Below are 17,078 nucleotides of genomic sequence, written 5' to 3' on the forward strand. Positions count from 1 at the left end.
CATTGCTATGTGAATTAGAGTTTTGTGAAAGAACACCCTTTGATAGTTCTGTACAGCACTTCAAGTAATGGCTTTTGACAGTGAATGAGTGCCTTTGGAAAAGTGACAAAAAATCCTTGGATTCAAAAACATATTAATCATGGGTCAATTCATTTCCAAACAGCTTTCAACTATGTAAATCTGTCTCTTCTCTCCGCCATAGAAACTCGCAATTTATGTGGCAGAAAGTCTGGGCTGCGCCATGAAAAAGATATCCTTCAGCGGCCTTAACATGCGATGGTTCAATCGTTTTATCATTTGGACCGACCCACAAGGAAATTTCATGTTCGCCAGCACGGCTGCCAAATCACTTTTTTCCTGTGTTTAGAATAAAAGTATAGAGGAGGAAACTTAGACACTGCCATGTCTTACTGCCGAGGAAGCGACGTTAATTGAGGACTCAATACGTTGCAATGGAGGCGCCAGGTGGAAGAATACGCTTACGAATAATTTATGTTATGTATGCTATGGAGTATATTTTAGAAGCCTCTTCTTTACATGTATCATGAATGTGTTAAGCACTAAATGATGATTCTCTAGTCTGATTTTTTTATGTGCCCTGCTTTTTCTTACAGCATTTCAAATTGGCAAGAAGTGCTTATTTTTCTGCTTGTTTATCATTTGTCGGGCTATCATTAAAGCTCACGAGTCGAGCTTTAAAGCTCATCACTGGACCATTGTGTGCGATTGTGCCTTTTCGTGTTCCAAAAATAGACAAGTGATTCCATGGCGTGTGACTCTATTAAGCGAAGGAATTGGAGTGGAGCGTCAAATTGCAGGGTGGGTTGTAGTTCATAGTCACTGTAAATGGATTACTCTGGGTTGACATGAAGTGAGGAAAAAGTTAACACTATGTGGAGTGAGACAGTGAATTGGGTCAGTGGAAATGCGTGCTGGGAGGTAGAAAATAAAGAAAAACACTCTGTTCTTCGAGACAACTCATTAAATCTAATTAATCCATGGCACAAATTCACTTATTTCTCGTCTTAAAACCAAGTGCGAACGAACGAAGGGAGTTTGCCATCTAGTTTACGCTAAACTAAATCTATTATTTTCTTTAAAAATTCACCTTCTATCACACCCTAAAGCTAATTGGATCGCAGTGTGACACCTTCAGTGTCACTCCAAGGACTGAAAGACGGGAAATTCACCTTTTTTTTCTTGATTAATGAGGGTGAAAAAATGCCATAAAAGTGGACCATTTTGCTATGTGTACAACCTTTCTTTCACCTCAATACTTCCGCTCCAAAAACTCCCGAAAGACGAGCGACGATGTAAATCCCAGGGAAAATCCGGAGTTAGTTGTGAGACGTGAAAGCATGATGAAACAATTCTATTAAAATGTCACTGCCAGGTGATTTTCTATCTTCTTGTGGAGCATTTTTTCGATTTTCCATGCAATTGCCGGAGGAAAATAGCTCGCAGAAAACTGATGCGGGCAACGATTGGTGGAGAAATAAATAAATGTCTTACGTCTAAATCATGGCATCGTTCACAATATCCTCACACACGAGTCCCTTCAACATCTGGGATTTTCATAAATTATCCAACGCCGAAAGCTTCTCGGGTGATCTTGGGGGATGATAAGTGCTCAACTTTTAAAGAGCACGAAGAGTTCAATTTATGGGGTATTGTATGCATTCTTTCCAGGATGCTTCAACACATCCTTGATAAACCGATTATGTGAAGAAGCAATTTCTCCACTCTGATTACGGGAAGAGCGGATTCTGTATGGAAATATAATGGAATTTTTAAAATATATAATGTCTTCACGTTTTTCTTTTATGACCTGATTACTGCGGAAGACGCGTAGATAAGGAGTTTGAATAAAGTATTATGCTATTGTTAAATTCATCCTTTCTACAACTTTTCTGAGTATTAAGTATTTATCTGCCCTTTGGTCGGAGATTGTCGAATAGATGGGTGGATTGTAGTGAGCTTTCTGAAGGAGGTACAAAACTTCTGGTGGAAAATCCCCAAAAGATAGAGTATTTTGGTGAGCTAACAATTGTACAGTCGATACTCACCACTAATCCATGACCCATTGAAAGGTCTCCACTTGAGACGACCACTTAAGATATCCGATATGCTAATCTGGTGCCCTTTGATGCGATTCCCTTCATCCTCTGCAAACAGAGAAAGGACAATTACGCACAAATTAATCTCCAGCAGCCATAACTCAGCGGGTGACTTTGAGGAAAATATTTACAAATCATTGTGCAATATTCAGCGGCACAGATTTCGGCAAATGCCAATTGAAGGGGAAAGATTTGAGGTTGGGGCTGGGAATTGACTGTTTTTCTTTGGCGTCTCCACCCACTCAAATGGCAGGGAAATTGTGACGATAAATCATGTCGCGCGAGGGTGTAGTTTTTTCCCTTCGGCTTTTGGGGTATTTTTTCTGCGTCTACCTCACCATCTTTCTGTGCCATTTTATTATTATTGGCCACTTTTTTCATGGCTCAACATTGATGAGCATCGAGAGTGGAAGGGACAACGATATTTCTTCACTTTTGCCTCGTGAGGCGCCGTAATGAAAGTGCCAAACGAGAGATAAGCAATCAAAAATGAATTATTTTCATGCCATTTATACCAGTACAGAATGGGGATTACTGAGCAAATTCCCTGCAGATTTATTCAATGTGGATTATGAGGAGTGGATTTGAGAGTTAAATTATCATGATTCCGCAGAAGTTTTTGAGAACATCTTCTGACAAAGAGGAAAATTTGTGGCACTGCGCTTCTAGTAATTCTCATGAAAATTAAACCTAATCACAATTTGTTGCTACAAAATAAGCATTTGAATAATTGGCAATTGTGCTCGAGCGCGGGACGAAATTGTAGCTTCAGTTTGCAAACTTTCATCCCAAACTTTCTCCATTGAAGTCATTTAATCCAATTAAAACCTGACACATAAGAGAGTTTTGTCCTATTTCTGCACAATTGCAGTTCCACCAATGGAAATCATTTTTGGAAGACATGGAAAAATTAGGCTATAAAAGTGATTTAATATTTTACAGTTTATTTTATCAATAAAAATTTTCTGTGACGTCTCAAGTTCTCTGAAGTGAGATAATTCATTTACCCTGAATATTCTGAAAGTTGTGATTTTTATTCCAATCAGAAAGCGTTATGGCATCACGTATGGAACCCAGAGAGTAAATATAGCATTTCCACTCGTGTCAATTTACTGAAAATCCTTCCTCTTAGGCGCCATACAGTTTTCCTTGGCCAAAGTTGGGCATTTATGTAGAACTTGTCCGTCTATGTGAGGAGGAAATGTGGTAATGTTTCAGCAAAGGAAACTCTTGGCATCCAGTCTAATAATGGACTGTGTTTATCACACTCTGAAGAAGATAAGCTGAGGTGCTTTCACTTTAATTTTGCGCCACTTAATACGTATTTACGGAAAAGGATAGAATTTCCTGGAAGTTTATTTTCCCTCGTTTAGCTGCACAATTTATGACTTTTTAATTTTCCGGTTCAACTCAAGCCTTTTTCTTCCCTTTTCCATATTAAAATTAACCGTGAGATCTTTTCCCGTGAACCTAATTTATGTACTTCTTGGTGAAACAAACTTCAAATTACTTGAACTTTCGGAAGTGCTCAAGAGAAAAAAGCAGAGAATTTCAAGAAATGTTTCAAATGTCATTACAACGCGGACACTTTGCAAGTTTTCTGCTCACTTTTCTTACTTTAACTGATTGAAGAGAAGATGAAAAGTGTCTGAAAACTCGTCTGTGGACAAAAAATTTGAACTTCACATTTAAATTAGGTCAAAAATTATCACCAATTTGCTTTACAGCTTATAACTTGAACATCAACGTGCAGGCATTTAATTTTAAATGAATTTCTGCATATTATTTGTCAAAATGAGTTCCATTGGCAATACTTTCTCATCCCCTTTATTGATCACTTTATTGTTTTATAAACAATTTATGTGCCATCGAGTTGAGAGGGTGAAGTAAATATTCCCATCGGGGCCAAATTTGCCATTTGCCCTTCCTTGGATCGCTTTTGAATTTTATTCGAGGGCACAACGGAAGCAATTTGAGGAAAAGGGCGACATTGTTTGGGTGTGTTCGCCATTGAAATTGACGTGGAGAGACAAAAAGGGAAGAAATTACATCGATGACTTCCACATAACTTTGTCGTACGTGCACAAGTGCTTGAAATACATATTTTCTCACTTGGAGGAATGCACATTGGCATCTTTATATACTACTATACTGATACAGTCAATTTATCGATTCTCATATATTGCATATCTGAAATACTGGAAGAGTTGATTCAATAAATAATGTCTTGAATTAATGAAGTCGTTTTGTAGAATCGTCGCGTAGGCGCGACATTTACACGGAAGGCTTCGAAGGCGAAAATTTTCCACACTTGAACATGTGCAAACATTTATCTAACTTCCATGTGTGAACTTTGTCAGCACACGAAAGGGTGGAAAATTTGTCGTATTGTCACATGAGAGTCAATGCAAATAAACCACGTGAATTGCGCTGGATTTGTGGAAGGGTTGCAAGGGTCAGAGTTCACCTGGTGAAAGTAGAAAAATGGAGAACACGATGAGTCCCAGAACGGCAGCAATAACCAGCAGGGCGATGAAGATACCGCGCCAATTCCGACGACCTGGCGACGAGGCGACCAATTCCTGCGAAGAGACAGAAAACAGCAAAATATTATCACTCGTTGGCCACTCTGTAAGACATTTGGCGCGCGTGTGGGCGAATATGTCGATGGGTGGATTCGGATGGGGTTGAAAAGGTCACAAAGGGAGTCATGATAAAATTTTCAGAATCACATTTGATATGGGTTTGTCATATTCACGGGCTTTCTCCTCGACCTCCAGAGACCTTCACCAGCGAAAGCAAGAGTTGTGCGCATCGAATGACGATGGAAAAGCATCGAATGAGTGCTCGAAGTCAACATTTGTAGTTGATATTTTGATTTATTGCCAGTCTATTTGCCATCATTGTGTATTTGCACATTTTGAGTGAAGAAAAGTTGGGAAAATGCCTCAGAGTTGATTATATAGCAAGACGTGTTAGGCTTGATTTTCTATATTGAATAAAGAATTTAATCTGACATCTGAAATTTTGCAGAAACCTCAACTCTGATAGCAACCCATCAAAATGTTTAATGCGACGTATAGGAAGAAAATCATCGGCAATATGTACATTCAATTAGTTCCGAATGACTGAAATTCTAAATCATCTCAATGAATTATCTTGCAGATGGATCCCAGACGCTTCCACATGATGTATTCTTGCTTTTCTGTTTACATATCGATTGGTTAGTTATTAATAACGACTACATTTCGAGCCATTTGATCTACCAAACTCTTAACATATCCGGCTCTCTTCCATCCCACCTTTTGCCAATGTTTTTACACGGGTTGAAGAGGATCTATGCATATCTGCCTTTAACAACTTCGCACAACTTGGAGTGTCACTCGGGGCGAGAGTCCACCACACAATTTTCCTCATGATGGGAAATCCCTTAAGCGGATTGGTGGTCAATAGAATTTGAGGAATTGTGGGGCGGCATAATTAACACAGAGATTAATCTCTTGCCATGACCAAAGACATATTGATAAAGTGGGGAATTTAATAAACTATTGCGCCAGAAAATCTATGAAATGCCTGGCAAAGTAGGCGCCAAACAGCGCATTTAAATGAATGTTGAATTACTTTCATCAGTAACATAATTAACCAGATACCAAATTATGCTTCGCATGGCTGGTTGAATTTAATTACGATAGAAATTAAAATCATTATGATTGGATTTGGCAAATCGAAATAGAAGCTTATGAAATTCACATAACCATTAAGAGCACCACAACTGAAAAGCTCATAAAAGCTCTTCTGAAATTCATTGAATTCCGTATTTTCGTTGGGAGTTCATTTGAATATGATTATGTAGTGTGAAGTGAGTGAAAATAAATGTTTGAACAATAATCTCGCAAAGCTAATAGGTACCTAAACTATTTCATTTATTTTTCTGTGGCTTTGCATAATTAAGCTGTCCAAATGCAGAAACAAAGAGCAACTTTTTGAGTTGCCAAATGGTTTTGCAAGTTTAAAACTGCTGATTGTTCTTCAATTGTTTGTTTATTCTTCGCTAAATTGTACGAAATCACGAAGAAATAAAACTTTGATGAGTATTTATCAAATAAATTCAGTATCTCCGTTTATTTACTCACTGAATTATATAGCGCAATACCTGTTATTGACTGCCCATGTGTTGTGGCTTTATTGTTTAAGAAGTTATACCTTATTCCGCGGTGGATACACAATTAATTCATATGTTCTGCACTCATACAAAAGACAATCCCACTGTGAATTGATGATGATTTTCTCATGGGAAATCCAGCAGCTTTCCATTCTTCATCTCGCAATTCTAATCAATTCAACCCCTTTCAGATTTGAATGTAATTTTCACCCAATATTGTGTAACGACAAAGAAATTAATTACCTCCTATTTATCACAACATTCGCAGCCCATTCTCTGATTGAGCATTCGTATTTGCTGGGCTTTTTGCGAGAGCCTCATCAAGGAGCTTAGCGCACCATTACAACTCCCGAGAAGGGTTGGAAGAATGAAAATTGAATTAGTTGTAATTGCCAAAAGCATTAAATATTTAATTAATAACACGCTATATATATCTCAAAACTCCCAGTAGGCTCTGAGTCCGTCAATTTGCCATCCGTCCACTGTAAGAACCCTTCTTAATGCCACACTCGATGGGGTGTTTGAGGGGTGAGCGCGAAAAGTTGCCAAATGTACAAGAGTTACTCAATCAAGCTCACTGTCCCTCTGCCCGTTGGCTCTCCCCCGAGATCCATGGCGGAGAATGAGAGTGCTTATTACTTGTTTGAGCATCTGTGGTTATTTTGGGGAAATAGCGCGCCATCATCACAGAATACGGTGGATTTTTCACGCGGGATAACCGCCCTCATCGCATCCCCTTTTGGGTGAATTTTATAGTACAACCCCAGTGACTATCTCAACGCCATTCTGCTCGCCACTCGTGAGAGCGTAAAACTCTCTCCAGAGACATTATAATGGTTCAACGGGCACTCACATGACGTGGCACATTTATCTACTCTATGAGCACACTTCACTGCCTCGCAGGACATGCTGTAATCATGTGGATAGCCTGAAAAGCCGGCAAGGAAAAATCTAAATGTCACGATTTTCAATTGAATCACGAATCATGATCTACAGTGTGAGTGTGATGCGGTCAATCTGATGAACTCTCGGCAATTCAGTCAATTGTCACGTCATTATTGAATTCCCCATTGACCTCAGCGTCACGCTGAGTGGCGTCTATTTGGACAAATTGGTGGGAAACTCATGGGATTTCACTCATGAAGACCATTGCGATTTTCCGCAAATACTTTATTGATAGTTTTTATTTTGTTTACACAAATTTCATTGCAAGCTTGGTTTGAAACAATGAGCGAATACCCAACACTCAAATTGACACAGTAATTCCTCAATAGCATTCACGCGCGCTGAAAATGTAATTTCAATCCATGGCATAGAACACTGACCGCTGTAAGAAATTCCAATCCATCTTCCTGAAACATTCAATTTATATCCAAATTCCCGGCCTATTTTTAGCTCAACCTGACTGAGAGTGAATTGAAGCACTTGAAAGGGTGCTGCAGAAGCTCTTCAAGGGGATTTTTTGGACCGGAAATTGAGTTAAATTGCGAATGAAAATACGAAGAGACAGCAAAGAAAGTGCCTCGAGGGGCGATTTTACACTTGGCATGAAGAGATTTCATTCTAAGCCTAAACTCCGAAAGGTTTCATTTGCAATTCTGCAGGAGTGATTTGTTTGTGAGTGATGGAAAGTGGGAAATCAGCAGATGGTGTCTCGGTTTTGTCTTTTATTAATAATTAAGGAGCTCGCTGGGATGTGACAGAGGGGATGTCCTGGACTGGAGACGGGGGAATGCGGTTGGTGAGCCTCAAGGCATATTTCTCTTTAAAATTTCCATCATGCTCTCATTTTAGCACTTGAAAATTGAAACCAGTCGAGAATAGTGTGTCACAATTGAATTTCAAGCCACGATCGTTGAGTTTCATTAGAATTTCATTAAAAGAACGCCTCAAGTGTCTGAGAATGAAGACGATGGAAAGAAGAAACGTCAGCAATTTCATACTGTATGGAAAAGTGCGGCTGTGTTATTGCTATTTTTGTCTATTAGACTTTTTACTGCTGCTCCTCGTGCTGCAATTTCCCACACAATTCCTCACACGTCGAGGCATGTCGTCAATTGGATGAATTATGAGGATTTAATTAAATCGTCAGAACCACATACCTAAACACTCTGCAAACCGCCAGACTCATTTCACATCCCGTCTCTTCATGGGCGCCATGATGAGGAGCTCTTATGCCATATTCGAGCGTGTTTATGACAATCAGGATGTTCACATTATATTGAGACACTCCGTGGAAATTGATATTGCTTCCTTTCTCGTTGACACAAAAGCAACGATAAGCGGCGCTCGAGGGTTTGGGCGCCAAGAGGCAGAATCGATCTGTTTTCAAAGAATCTTCCAGTGAGACAAGCGTGAGAAGAATTTAAGGGATTCACGCGCACTTTCCTCCCCGTCAGGGGGAAATAACTTGTCACGAAAATAAACTACCATTAGAAGTCTCTTCCGTTCAGAGTTATAATTGCCAGTCTTTGTAGATGGCAGATTTGCTACATTTTTGGCTTTGTTTCATTGTTATTGCTGACAAGGCGATGTCAAATTTGGCTGCTTTGGAACCGAAAACTCCATTTTAAATCATAAATTTGATATTATGCTATCGATTTTATTCAATTAAAACAAATTTACTTTAGAGCAGCATATACATATTTCAGCAAATATGACGGACAAACATTTCCTTGAACTCTCAAAATTATACTTGTTGGTTTATTCAGGCATATTTGACATCATTAAATAGATTTGACGACTTCTGAGCGGACTGAAAGCAAATTAATTCAAGAGATTTACCCTTTTGAATCACTTTGTGAAGCTCAGAAAATATAAGTTCTCTTAATTTGAGCAAGTTTAACAACCAATAGTTACTCTTTAGAATTCACGTCATTCGCCAAACCATCGTCTTTATTCCAGCCACTCTGGAGGTGTTTTCTCAGCTGATATTTCAATGTTATCTGGACAAATATCTCCCAATGTTTTTCCAACTCTGGGTGAAAGTACACAAGACGCTGACTGGCGTATCACACACTAAAGTCCTTTATCTCTCGATACGTCTACCATGGAGAGCTGCGGGGAAGTTTTTGCGAAATTCTCTGCAATTTCGCCTCGGGAAGAATTTTCCATTCGTGACTTTTGACATTCCATCTCAGCGATTATAAATGTTCCATGTTATTTTTCTTCCCGCACTTTATTCGATTAAAAATTTAATTGGATTTTTAGCTGACTTTTCTATCTCTGTGGATGGTGTAATTTCGCTGTTGATCATCGCTCATCTTTGCGTCTTTTCACGAGGATGGGCGCGCCCTCTCCAGACACCTGCTTATGGCAATTCAGAAAATCCCTGAGGTAATCCAATCTTTATTCGATTTTTATATGATATTGTGAAGGTGTATTACACTCATAAGGAGATGGAATTACGTTAATAGAAATAGAATTTGTGCAGAAGAACTCGCTTTTTCATTCGGATATTTCTCATGAGATTCACTGAAAGTTGAAGATCTTCGAGGGGCTTTATTCGTAAAGTTCTTTCACTTGGGCTTCATGCTACACGTGATGTACAAAGAGAGATGATCTGCCTGTGCAGACGCTGAAAAGTGTGGGAGAAACCCGAGGTGATGTCTTAAATGTGTCATAGAGGTTTTATTTAGGATTTTCCACCCTCGGCAAATATTTTATCTCTTCTCTCGCTTTGAAGTCTTAGTAGGCTTTTAAGATCTTTACCAGGGGAGGAGAGAAAGAGTGTCATCAATGGCATAAAAATTTTTACCTCGTCCTTTCCAATTAGTGTAACCTTCTTTATTGGAGTATTGACGACGACGGTCTCACGTTTGTTGCTCTTCAAATTACTCTTATTCATCTGTTGTGCCATCACCATTTTTTTCCCTCTCTAAAATCTACTCTCGAAAACACATAAAAACAACTACTCTATAGACAAGACACTCTCAACAATTTCTGGCGTATAAGAAAATTGCGCGGAATTTCACTGATCAGTTAGAGTGATAAATCTGAGGAATGATTTGCATGATTCACCACGACACTTTCAGTCATCTGAACATCATGTATTGTCCTCCACGGAATCCATTAAAAGTTTCCAACATCACTGGAGGGAAAGCAATCACCTTACATTCTACTACAATGAAAATTTATTATCTTGCACAAGGAACAATAACACATCTATAAAAGGGTCTTTTGTAAACTTTCTATCAAATTTTCTTATGTGTGTGTTTCTCTCTTTCTCTCTCTTTTATGTCGCGTGAAACATTAACACCGTGCTCTTTGGGGTGAGGTATCAACAAGGAAATAAACTGGGTACAAAAATATCCGTGGTGTGGGAATATAATCTTTGCTCTCAAGCGGATAGATGATAACAAGTGGTCAGAGATGACCCAGACAGAGCGAAAAGCGTTTGAACTTTGCGAATGTTGAACTGGTACTGAGGTTGACGGTTGAGAAATCAGCTTTGCATGGCATCAACGACGCTTCGCTCACGAGATTTTCCGACGCTTTTCCACACCTCCGACGCACTCGCACACAATAAATTTTCCCGCCAAAACTGCCTCCAAATGGAGAGAATTGCGGGAATTTGCGTCAATTACGCGAGTGTCATTAAAAGGCGAGTGGGCAAATTTATGCTCCATGATTAGAAATCATTAATATTTAATAGCTCCTCTCGAGAAACTTTAACCTCTCTCACTCTGTCTCTGGCCTCTTTGCAGCCGAAGCTTTGACGCGCCTCTCGTGGAAAGTTTATGTCAAAGCAGACGAAAGCTCCCTAATATTCAAACCATGAGAAACCTATCAAGCGCCATGGGAGCTTTTCCTCAGTTTTCCAGTGAAAGTTCAACGTCACTTTCACCAAAACGCGACGTCGATGTATAAAAAGCGCTGTCTTGGATGAACTTCCAAGACTTTCCTTTTGTGTTCCCTTCGCAAGCCACACAAAGAAAATACAGCAGCTGGTAAGAAGGTGAGATTCAGCTAGAAAGACATCCTTTCATGACAAGCTGGTCGAGGGTGCAAAGGTGGAAAGAGTTTATCAACCAGAAAATTTATTCACTATTGACTTTATGCGTTCTGCATTCAGAAGTACATATTTCCACAATTGCGGCGAGAGACAACAAGTTTTCATAGTGAGAAAATCACGTAGAATATTTGGTTGAAAGTCTTTCCAAACAATACGAGAATATGTAATTAAATTGTCATCGTGGATTTTAAGATACATACAAATCCATTCAGATATGTAGTAAGTGAGATCCAGCTTGATTCACTTGCGAATTGCAAGCACATCCTGTCTTAGTGTGTTCATAGCAGGAAGAATAACGGAGATTCTTGAGATTTAAAAGAGGACGAGCGTCTCGAGAGGGAAAAAAACACTATATACCCTTCTTGCATCTCATCCATCTTGGATGGATTTTATTATTCACAATACATAGTCAGTCGTCTACATGTTGCAGAGAAATTGAATTCTTCAACCCCAGAGCATCATAGTGAAAACATTTCGCGTAATAAATGGTAGATGGAAAGGTTGAAGAGCAATCTAAACTATATAGTTAAAAATATTTTTCTATACTTCCCATTTATGCGTTTCTTGCGAAAAACTCTACACACACTCTGGGCATATTTTCCTTGTTAAGTAATTCTATTCAAACGCAACATTTCTCTTTTTCCTCGCTGGAGGAATTAATTAGCTGTTGTCATGCAATAAAAGGGCCCTCGTGGAGATATTTTCTTGGAGTAAAAAGCCATGGCGAGCTTTCGGGGGCGATAAAAATAGCGAAAGAAAAATTTCTAATGTAATTAATCTTTGGCTGTTGCTTTTTGCCCTCCGACACGGGAAAGTCCCAATGAAGTCGGGTGCCATTCTTTTCGCGCCGAGAGCTGAGGAATTAGAGGCTCTTGGTGTTTGACGCTTTCCCAGGGGGATTTCCATTGAGCCACTTGTAAGTTATTGCCTGCGATAAACCTGATTCAAGAGGTACCATAAATGGTGGAAGCCTCGATGCGGTTTTCGCCATGAATATCAAATTTCTGATTTGGAGTATGCGAATATCAAATATTCATGCTATTTGAGCGCAGAGTATCTTTGAGATACTTACGAAAAGAGATTTCACAATGTGGAGTGACTTACATAAAGTATGGAAGAATATCTGTGTCAGCGGATTCAGGAAGTTCAGCATTACTGCATTTTCTGCACTACGTTTGACAAATATAAGGAGCCAATTGCAATCAGCAAGTTGTTTACTGATATCATATTGCAATATGTGACTTTTTGCTGAAAATTTGATGCCGTTGCCAAAGAGCGCAGTGAAAAATAGGATTTCAAAAAATTATTGTAGTCTAAAGCGCTTTTGAAATGCAAACAGAATGATGAAATTTTATGAATGTTCATTGTGAGAATGTTTGGCACAAGTGCATGTTTATCTGCATCAAAGATGGAAGTAATAATTTTTCGGTATAATGTTAATCGCGAGGGAAAAGCTCGTTTGTTTATGGATCCCGACTTTCCAGGATGCTGCATATTTCCTGTAAAAATATTATCACTGTCGATGGAGCAGCAGAATAGCTGCAAAATGTTTTAAGCATTCGCAAGGACTGCGCCACCCGAGGCAGCGTGCATCGTTGAACTTGCAGGGAAGCTTCGAAAGCTCCCTGCCCACAAAATTGCATTACTTGCTGTATGTCTGAATAGTAAGAACTGATCATATCTGAGTGTCCCGGATTTTTCCATGGAAGAGGCAATATTCATTAGGTCTCTGTTTAAGATGCTCTTCCTTGAGATGCTGTCTTGCCTGTGGCATTAAACATAATCAACAGAAGGGCCAATCGATGTTGATCTATCCTATTTCTTCGCACACGAGCTACTCTTGAGGCACACAATCAATTCGTTAGTTCTTCAGCAATGTAATTAATAGCGAGTTACGAAGTTTAGGGGAAATCCCTGTCCCGTCTTAACATCATTTCACAGGTCAGAGCCCGACGAAGGGCCACTAAAATGTTTCCTCACAACTTTCAGACTTCGACTGAAAGCCTCACGCGTGCTGAATATCTTATTATGCTCCCTCACTCGCAATCCAATGTCCATCCGAAGCCACATTATTGCTGCAAAATAGAATCAGAAATTCGAATGATTGAACGCCATTGCTTGGAAGCTTGTTTTGCCGCACATTTATCGCCTCACTCTGTTTCACCCTCACTTTGCCAAAGTTTTTCCTCCCGCAAATACACAAAATCACGACCTCTCTTGAGTTAGCAGCGTAGATAAAATTATTAATAATCACCATAACTAGCATCATCAAATGGAAAATCAATATCATTTTCCAATCTATATCGTGTCAGTAGTATATTTTCCACACTTCACTCCAGCGACTCACGTTCTTGGCAGAGATTCAAAAAATCCTCAACCGCCTCTTCCGCCCCGTTTCCTCTGCCTCGGAGGGGATGAGAATGAATTCATACCCACCTCATCGCACGAGACATTCTGTGTGGATACTCGAGCGAGAAGTAATTGCAGAGAAACTTTTACTGATGAGGAACAAAAGGGAAGTAAGAATCAATTGTGTGGGGCGAAGCTTTTGTGCCACTCTCCACCAAGTCGAGTGTGAAGCTCAAACAGCAATTTTCTATTCATTTTCGCACCTTTCACCCGCCAAATTCCATCTAAGCTACAAAGCTCAGATGTGGAGGGAGGACGGCAAACAAGCGTGGGCTAATGTCGAAATGGGATGCGACAAAGTTTCCACTTTGCACGGAGAAATGCCGGGAATTCTAGTTGAAAATCTTGCGTGTCGTTTAAGGAGAATCCGAGAGTGAATATTTTGGGGTTACTTTCTTGTTTTGTTTCTTTTTGTCGTTCCCCCGAGATTGCCAGACAAATGAAGGGTCGTAACAGGGAAATTGCATTTGAATATTGCACATTTGATTATTTTTATGAAAAGACGACTCTCTAGGGGGTTGAAAGTTGCGCTCTGCTTCGCAAAAAGACAAATACATAGCATTCTTTTTTTGAAACTCCTTGGAAGGAAATGGAAAATTTCGAGTGCAATATTGAGTGGCAAGGAATGTTTGTGATTTCCTTGCCAAGATTCATCCCCGCTTGTTCCATAAATTCTACAGATGTAATACTGTCAGCCATCATAGCCTAATCAAAACAGTTCCATCCCTCTTGAAAGTTAGTGTTCACTCACCCTCTTTCAATATGTTTTGTATCATTAGGAGGAGTGAAGAATTTCCTCTATCCTCAACGTTTAGACGGCATTCATTTTGCCGCGATAAAAAGATATGACATCACTAAGCTCAAAGCTCCCGCATGCCCGGGCACTCAATAGTGACATGGTGAAAATTCTGGGCGCTTATCTATCCAACATCCGAGGGTGAGACTGGGCAAAAAAGCAACCAAGAGGGGTCGAAGTGCGTATTGAAGTGATGACCTTCCTTCGTCGCTGAGTTTGTGAAGCGACCCCCGACCCAACACACGCTTTTGCTCCTTCGCCGATGAGTAAGTCAGCAGACGTGGAATAAATTAATTCAGATGGATACACTGCATAGGTTGGGGTGGCTTTAAATTTATGTATCTTGATACACCAGCTGAATAAGTGCCATAATGGGTGTAAGAAACATTTATTGCACTTAATCACACAGCGAAGGGACAAAGTGTTTCTCATTATATCGTGATGAAGTTGAGAAATAAAAACCACCCCCACCGGCAACTTAACGAGCTCAAGCGCCACAGCAGAGAGCCACCAATAAAAATAATCGTGGGATTGTTTGTGTGTGAATACATCCAGTGGAGGCGTCTGGTATTATTTATTGCATGTCCAGCGTGTGTGAGAATTGACCCACTTTTTGTGCCGCCCCGCAGCAACCCTGCTGGGAAATCTGTCTTATGCTAAATATCCCCCATCTGAAGATGACGCACTTCTTTGTACCCAAAAACGCGCCTGAAAAATGTTAATTCACCCCACCCAAAAAGCCCCAAAGGCGATATCCGGTGGAGAAAATGTTGTGCGCCGCGAAACGGAAATAGGCATATTTATAGAGTATGGCGAGCTATTTCTAACTTTCTTTGCCACATAAATTAACAGAATTACATGTGAAGCCCTTGCCAAAGCGACACACCCACAAATTGAGATAGCAGAAACGCTGATTTTTCCAGCTCATGTGAGTGCTCAGCAGAGGGTTTGCCGTAATTAAATTGAACCACCCGGCCAAACGGAAGCGACGTACGCAAAACCAAAACACAGTTTTGGCGTTCCTGACGTCTCACACGCACTCGGCATGGTTTTTCCAGGTCCTCAGCGGGACACCATCAGATCTCTGGTGATGAATTACATTGCGACAAGTTCATAGCTAACGGATTTAATGCTTTATAAAAGCACATCGGGAGATAGCACACCAGCATGACGCCACGGGGAATGTTATTCACGAGTGTTTAAACAGCTGCTCGTATCCACTCTCAGAAGGACTATTTTTCCATCTCAGCAGCTCATCCACTTGTCAGGTAGGATGAAGTGTGAAGAACTGGGAGAAAGCTGTAATCTCATGCAGTCAAACGATTTTACCAAGAGAGATTGAATTGCGTATAAATTTGAGTTTGCCAGTTAGGGAACTTGCCCAACTTAAACCCGCTGATTTCAAAGCTCTGGGCATTATCTCAAATGTTTTATGCAGGAATTTGACCAGCATCTTTATGTTAATAATTCAGAATAGTTTATATAATGTTTTTTAATGATGCGGAACAATTTGCTCTCTAAAATGCATTTCACACACAAAAGGGGAAATAAACCTCTGAGCATTACTTAATCATAAAGCCCTATTGTATTTATAACATTACTGATGCTGTTCAAAAGCATTTAATCTAAATGCAGCATATCTTTAGAAATAACCTGCAGAACAGCGTCTGTAATTTGTTCCTGGGTGAAAGGAGAATTATTTGATTAATAGCGATTTGTGTGGCAAATAGGAGAGGTTGTTAAAGATAAGCTCAATGGCCAAACAATTCGCTACTCTCGCACGGCAAACATTCCTGCTGTGAAGTATAGGAAAAATACAAATATTTGTAGCTATTAATTATAGCCAAACGGATCGTTTTACATGTGCCTGGGCCGTGCCAGGTTCCTCAACCACAGAACTATTGACATTGTACACGTAACGCTTTTGCATATTGACAAAATATCAACCGTTGATTTACATTTGGGCTCCTGCTGTTGACACACGATATTTCGCCCTTCCCAATGATGGTTTACATGGTTTTGGTAAACAGGTATGGCAAAGAGTGACAAGCAGGTGGAGACAAGGAAGCCAGAGTCAAACCACTAAACCAACCTCAAATTGCATGTCTTGTGCAGTGGAGACTCTAGTTCGGCTCCCCAGTGCGAATCAAGGGTGTGCATCAATCGAGAAGTGTCGATGAAGATTGCTCGAGTGTGGCGGGAGGTGTCAAAGTGGACCAAAGTGAAAATTCCTACATAAATTGGTCTCGGAGTCAATTTATCACTTGAGCGATATTCCATTTACTTCTGAACTGAATCCACTGGAATGGAACAGATTTGTTCACATCCCGCCCTCTCGTGTAGCCCAGCATCCTTGGGCGGATGTTGACGAGGATAATTGCCAACTGTAAATTAGTTCGACCTAATTAAATACTCCGTCGCTATTGATTTAAGATCATATTTATCAACAGATTAGCTTCTCTGCAAATTCCTTGGCCAGTCATTATTTGCCACCCTAAAGCTCCACCTCGCCCCAATTGACGCCACAATGGCGATGGAGGGCGACGAAAATACAAGAGAACTAATTGCATTTGGCAGAAA

At 40.0% G+C, this 17,078-nt stretch overlaps 1 protein-coding gene across 3 annotated transcripts in view; it reads right to left on the minus strand.

Moving 5' to 3' along the window:
• The window catches only part of LOC132262805 (inactive dipeptidyl peptidase 10), a 69,982-nt gene that overhangs the window by 7,318 nt on the left and 45,586 nt on the right, over positions 1 to 17,078 (minus strand). For 2 of the 3 annotated variants that reach the window (XM_059762235.1, XM_059762234.1), the window contains 2 exons: positions 4,585 to 4,699; positions 2,067 to 2,165 (listed from right to left, as the gene is read on the minus strand). In XM_059762235.1, coding sequence (XP_059618218.1) covers positions 2,067 to 2,165; positions 4,585 to 4,699 — 214 coding nt within the window. Of the gene's footprint in view, positions 1 to 2,066; positions 2,166 to 4,584; positions 4,700 to 10,036; positions 10,699 to 17,078 lie in introns of those variants that run through there. The other variant, XM_059762233.1, reaches the window with a different exon arrangement.

Source organism: Phlebotomus argentipes, unplaced genomic scaffold (genome assembly GCF_947086385.1).
Source record: "Phlebotomus argentipes unplaced genomic scaffold, Phlebotomus argentipes genome assembly contig_15, whole genome shotgun sequence".
Taxonomy (NCBI): domain Eukaryota; kingdom Metazoa; phylum Arthropoda; class Insecta; order Diptera; family Psychodidae; genus Phlebotomus; species Phlebotomus argentipes.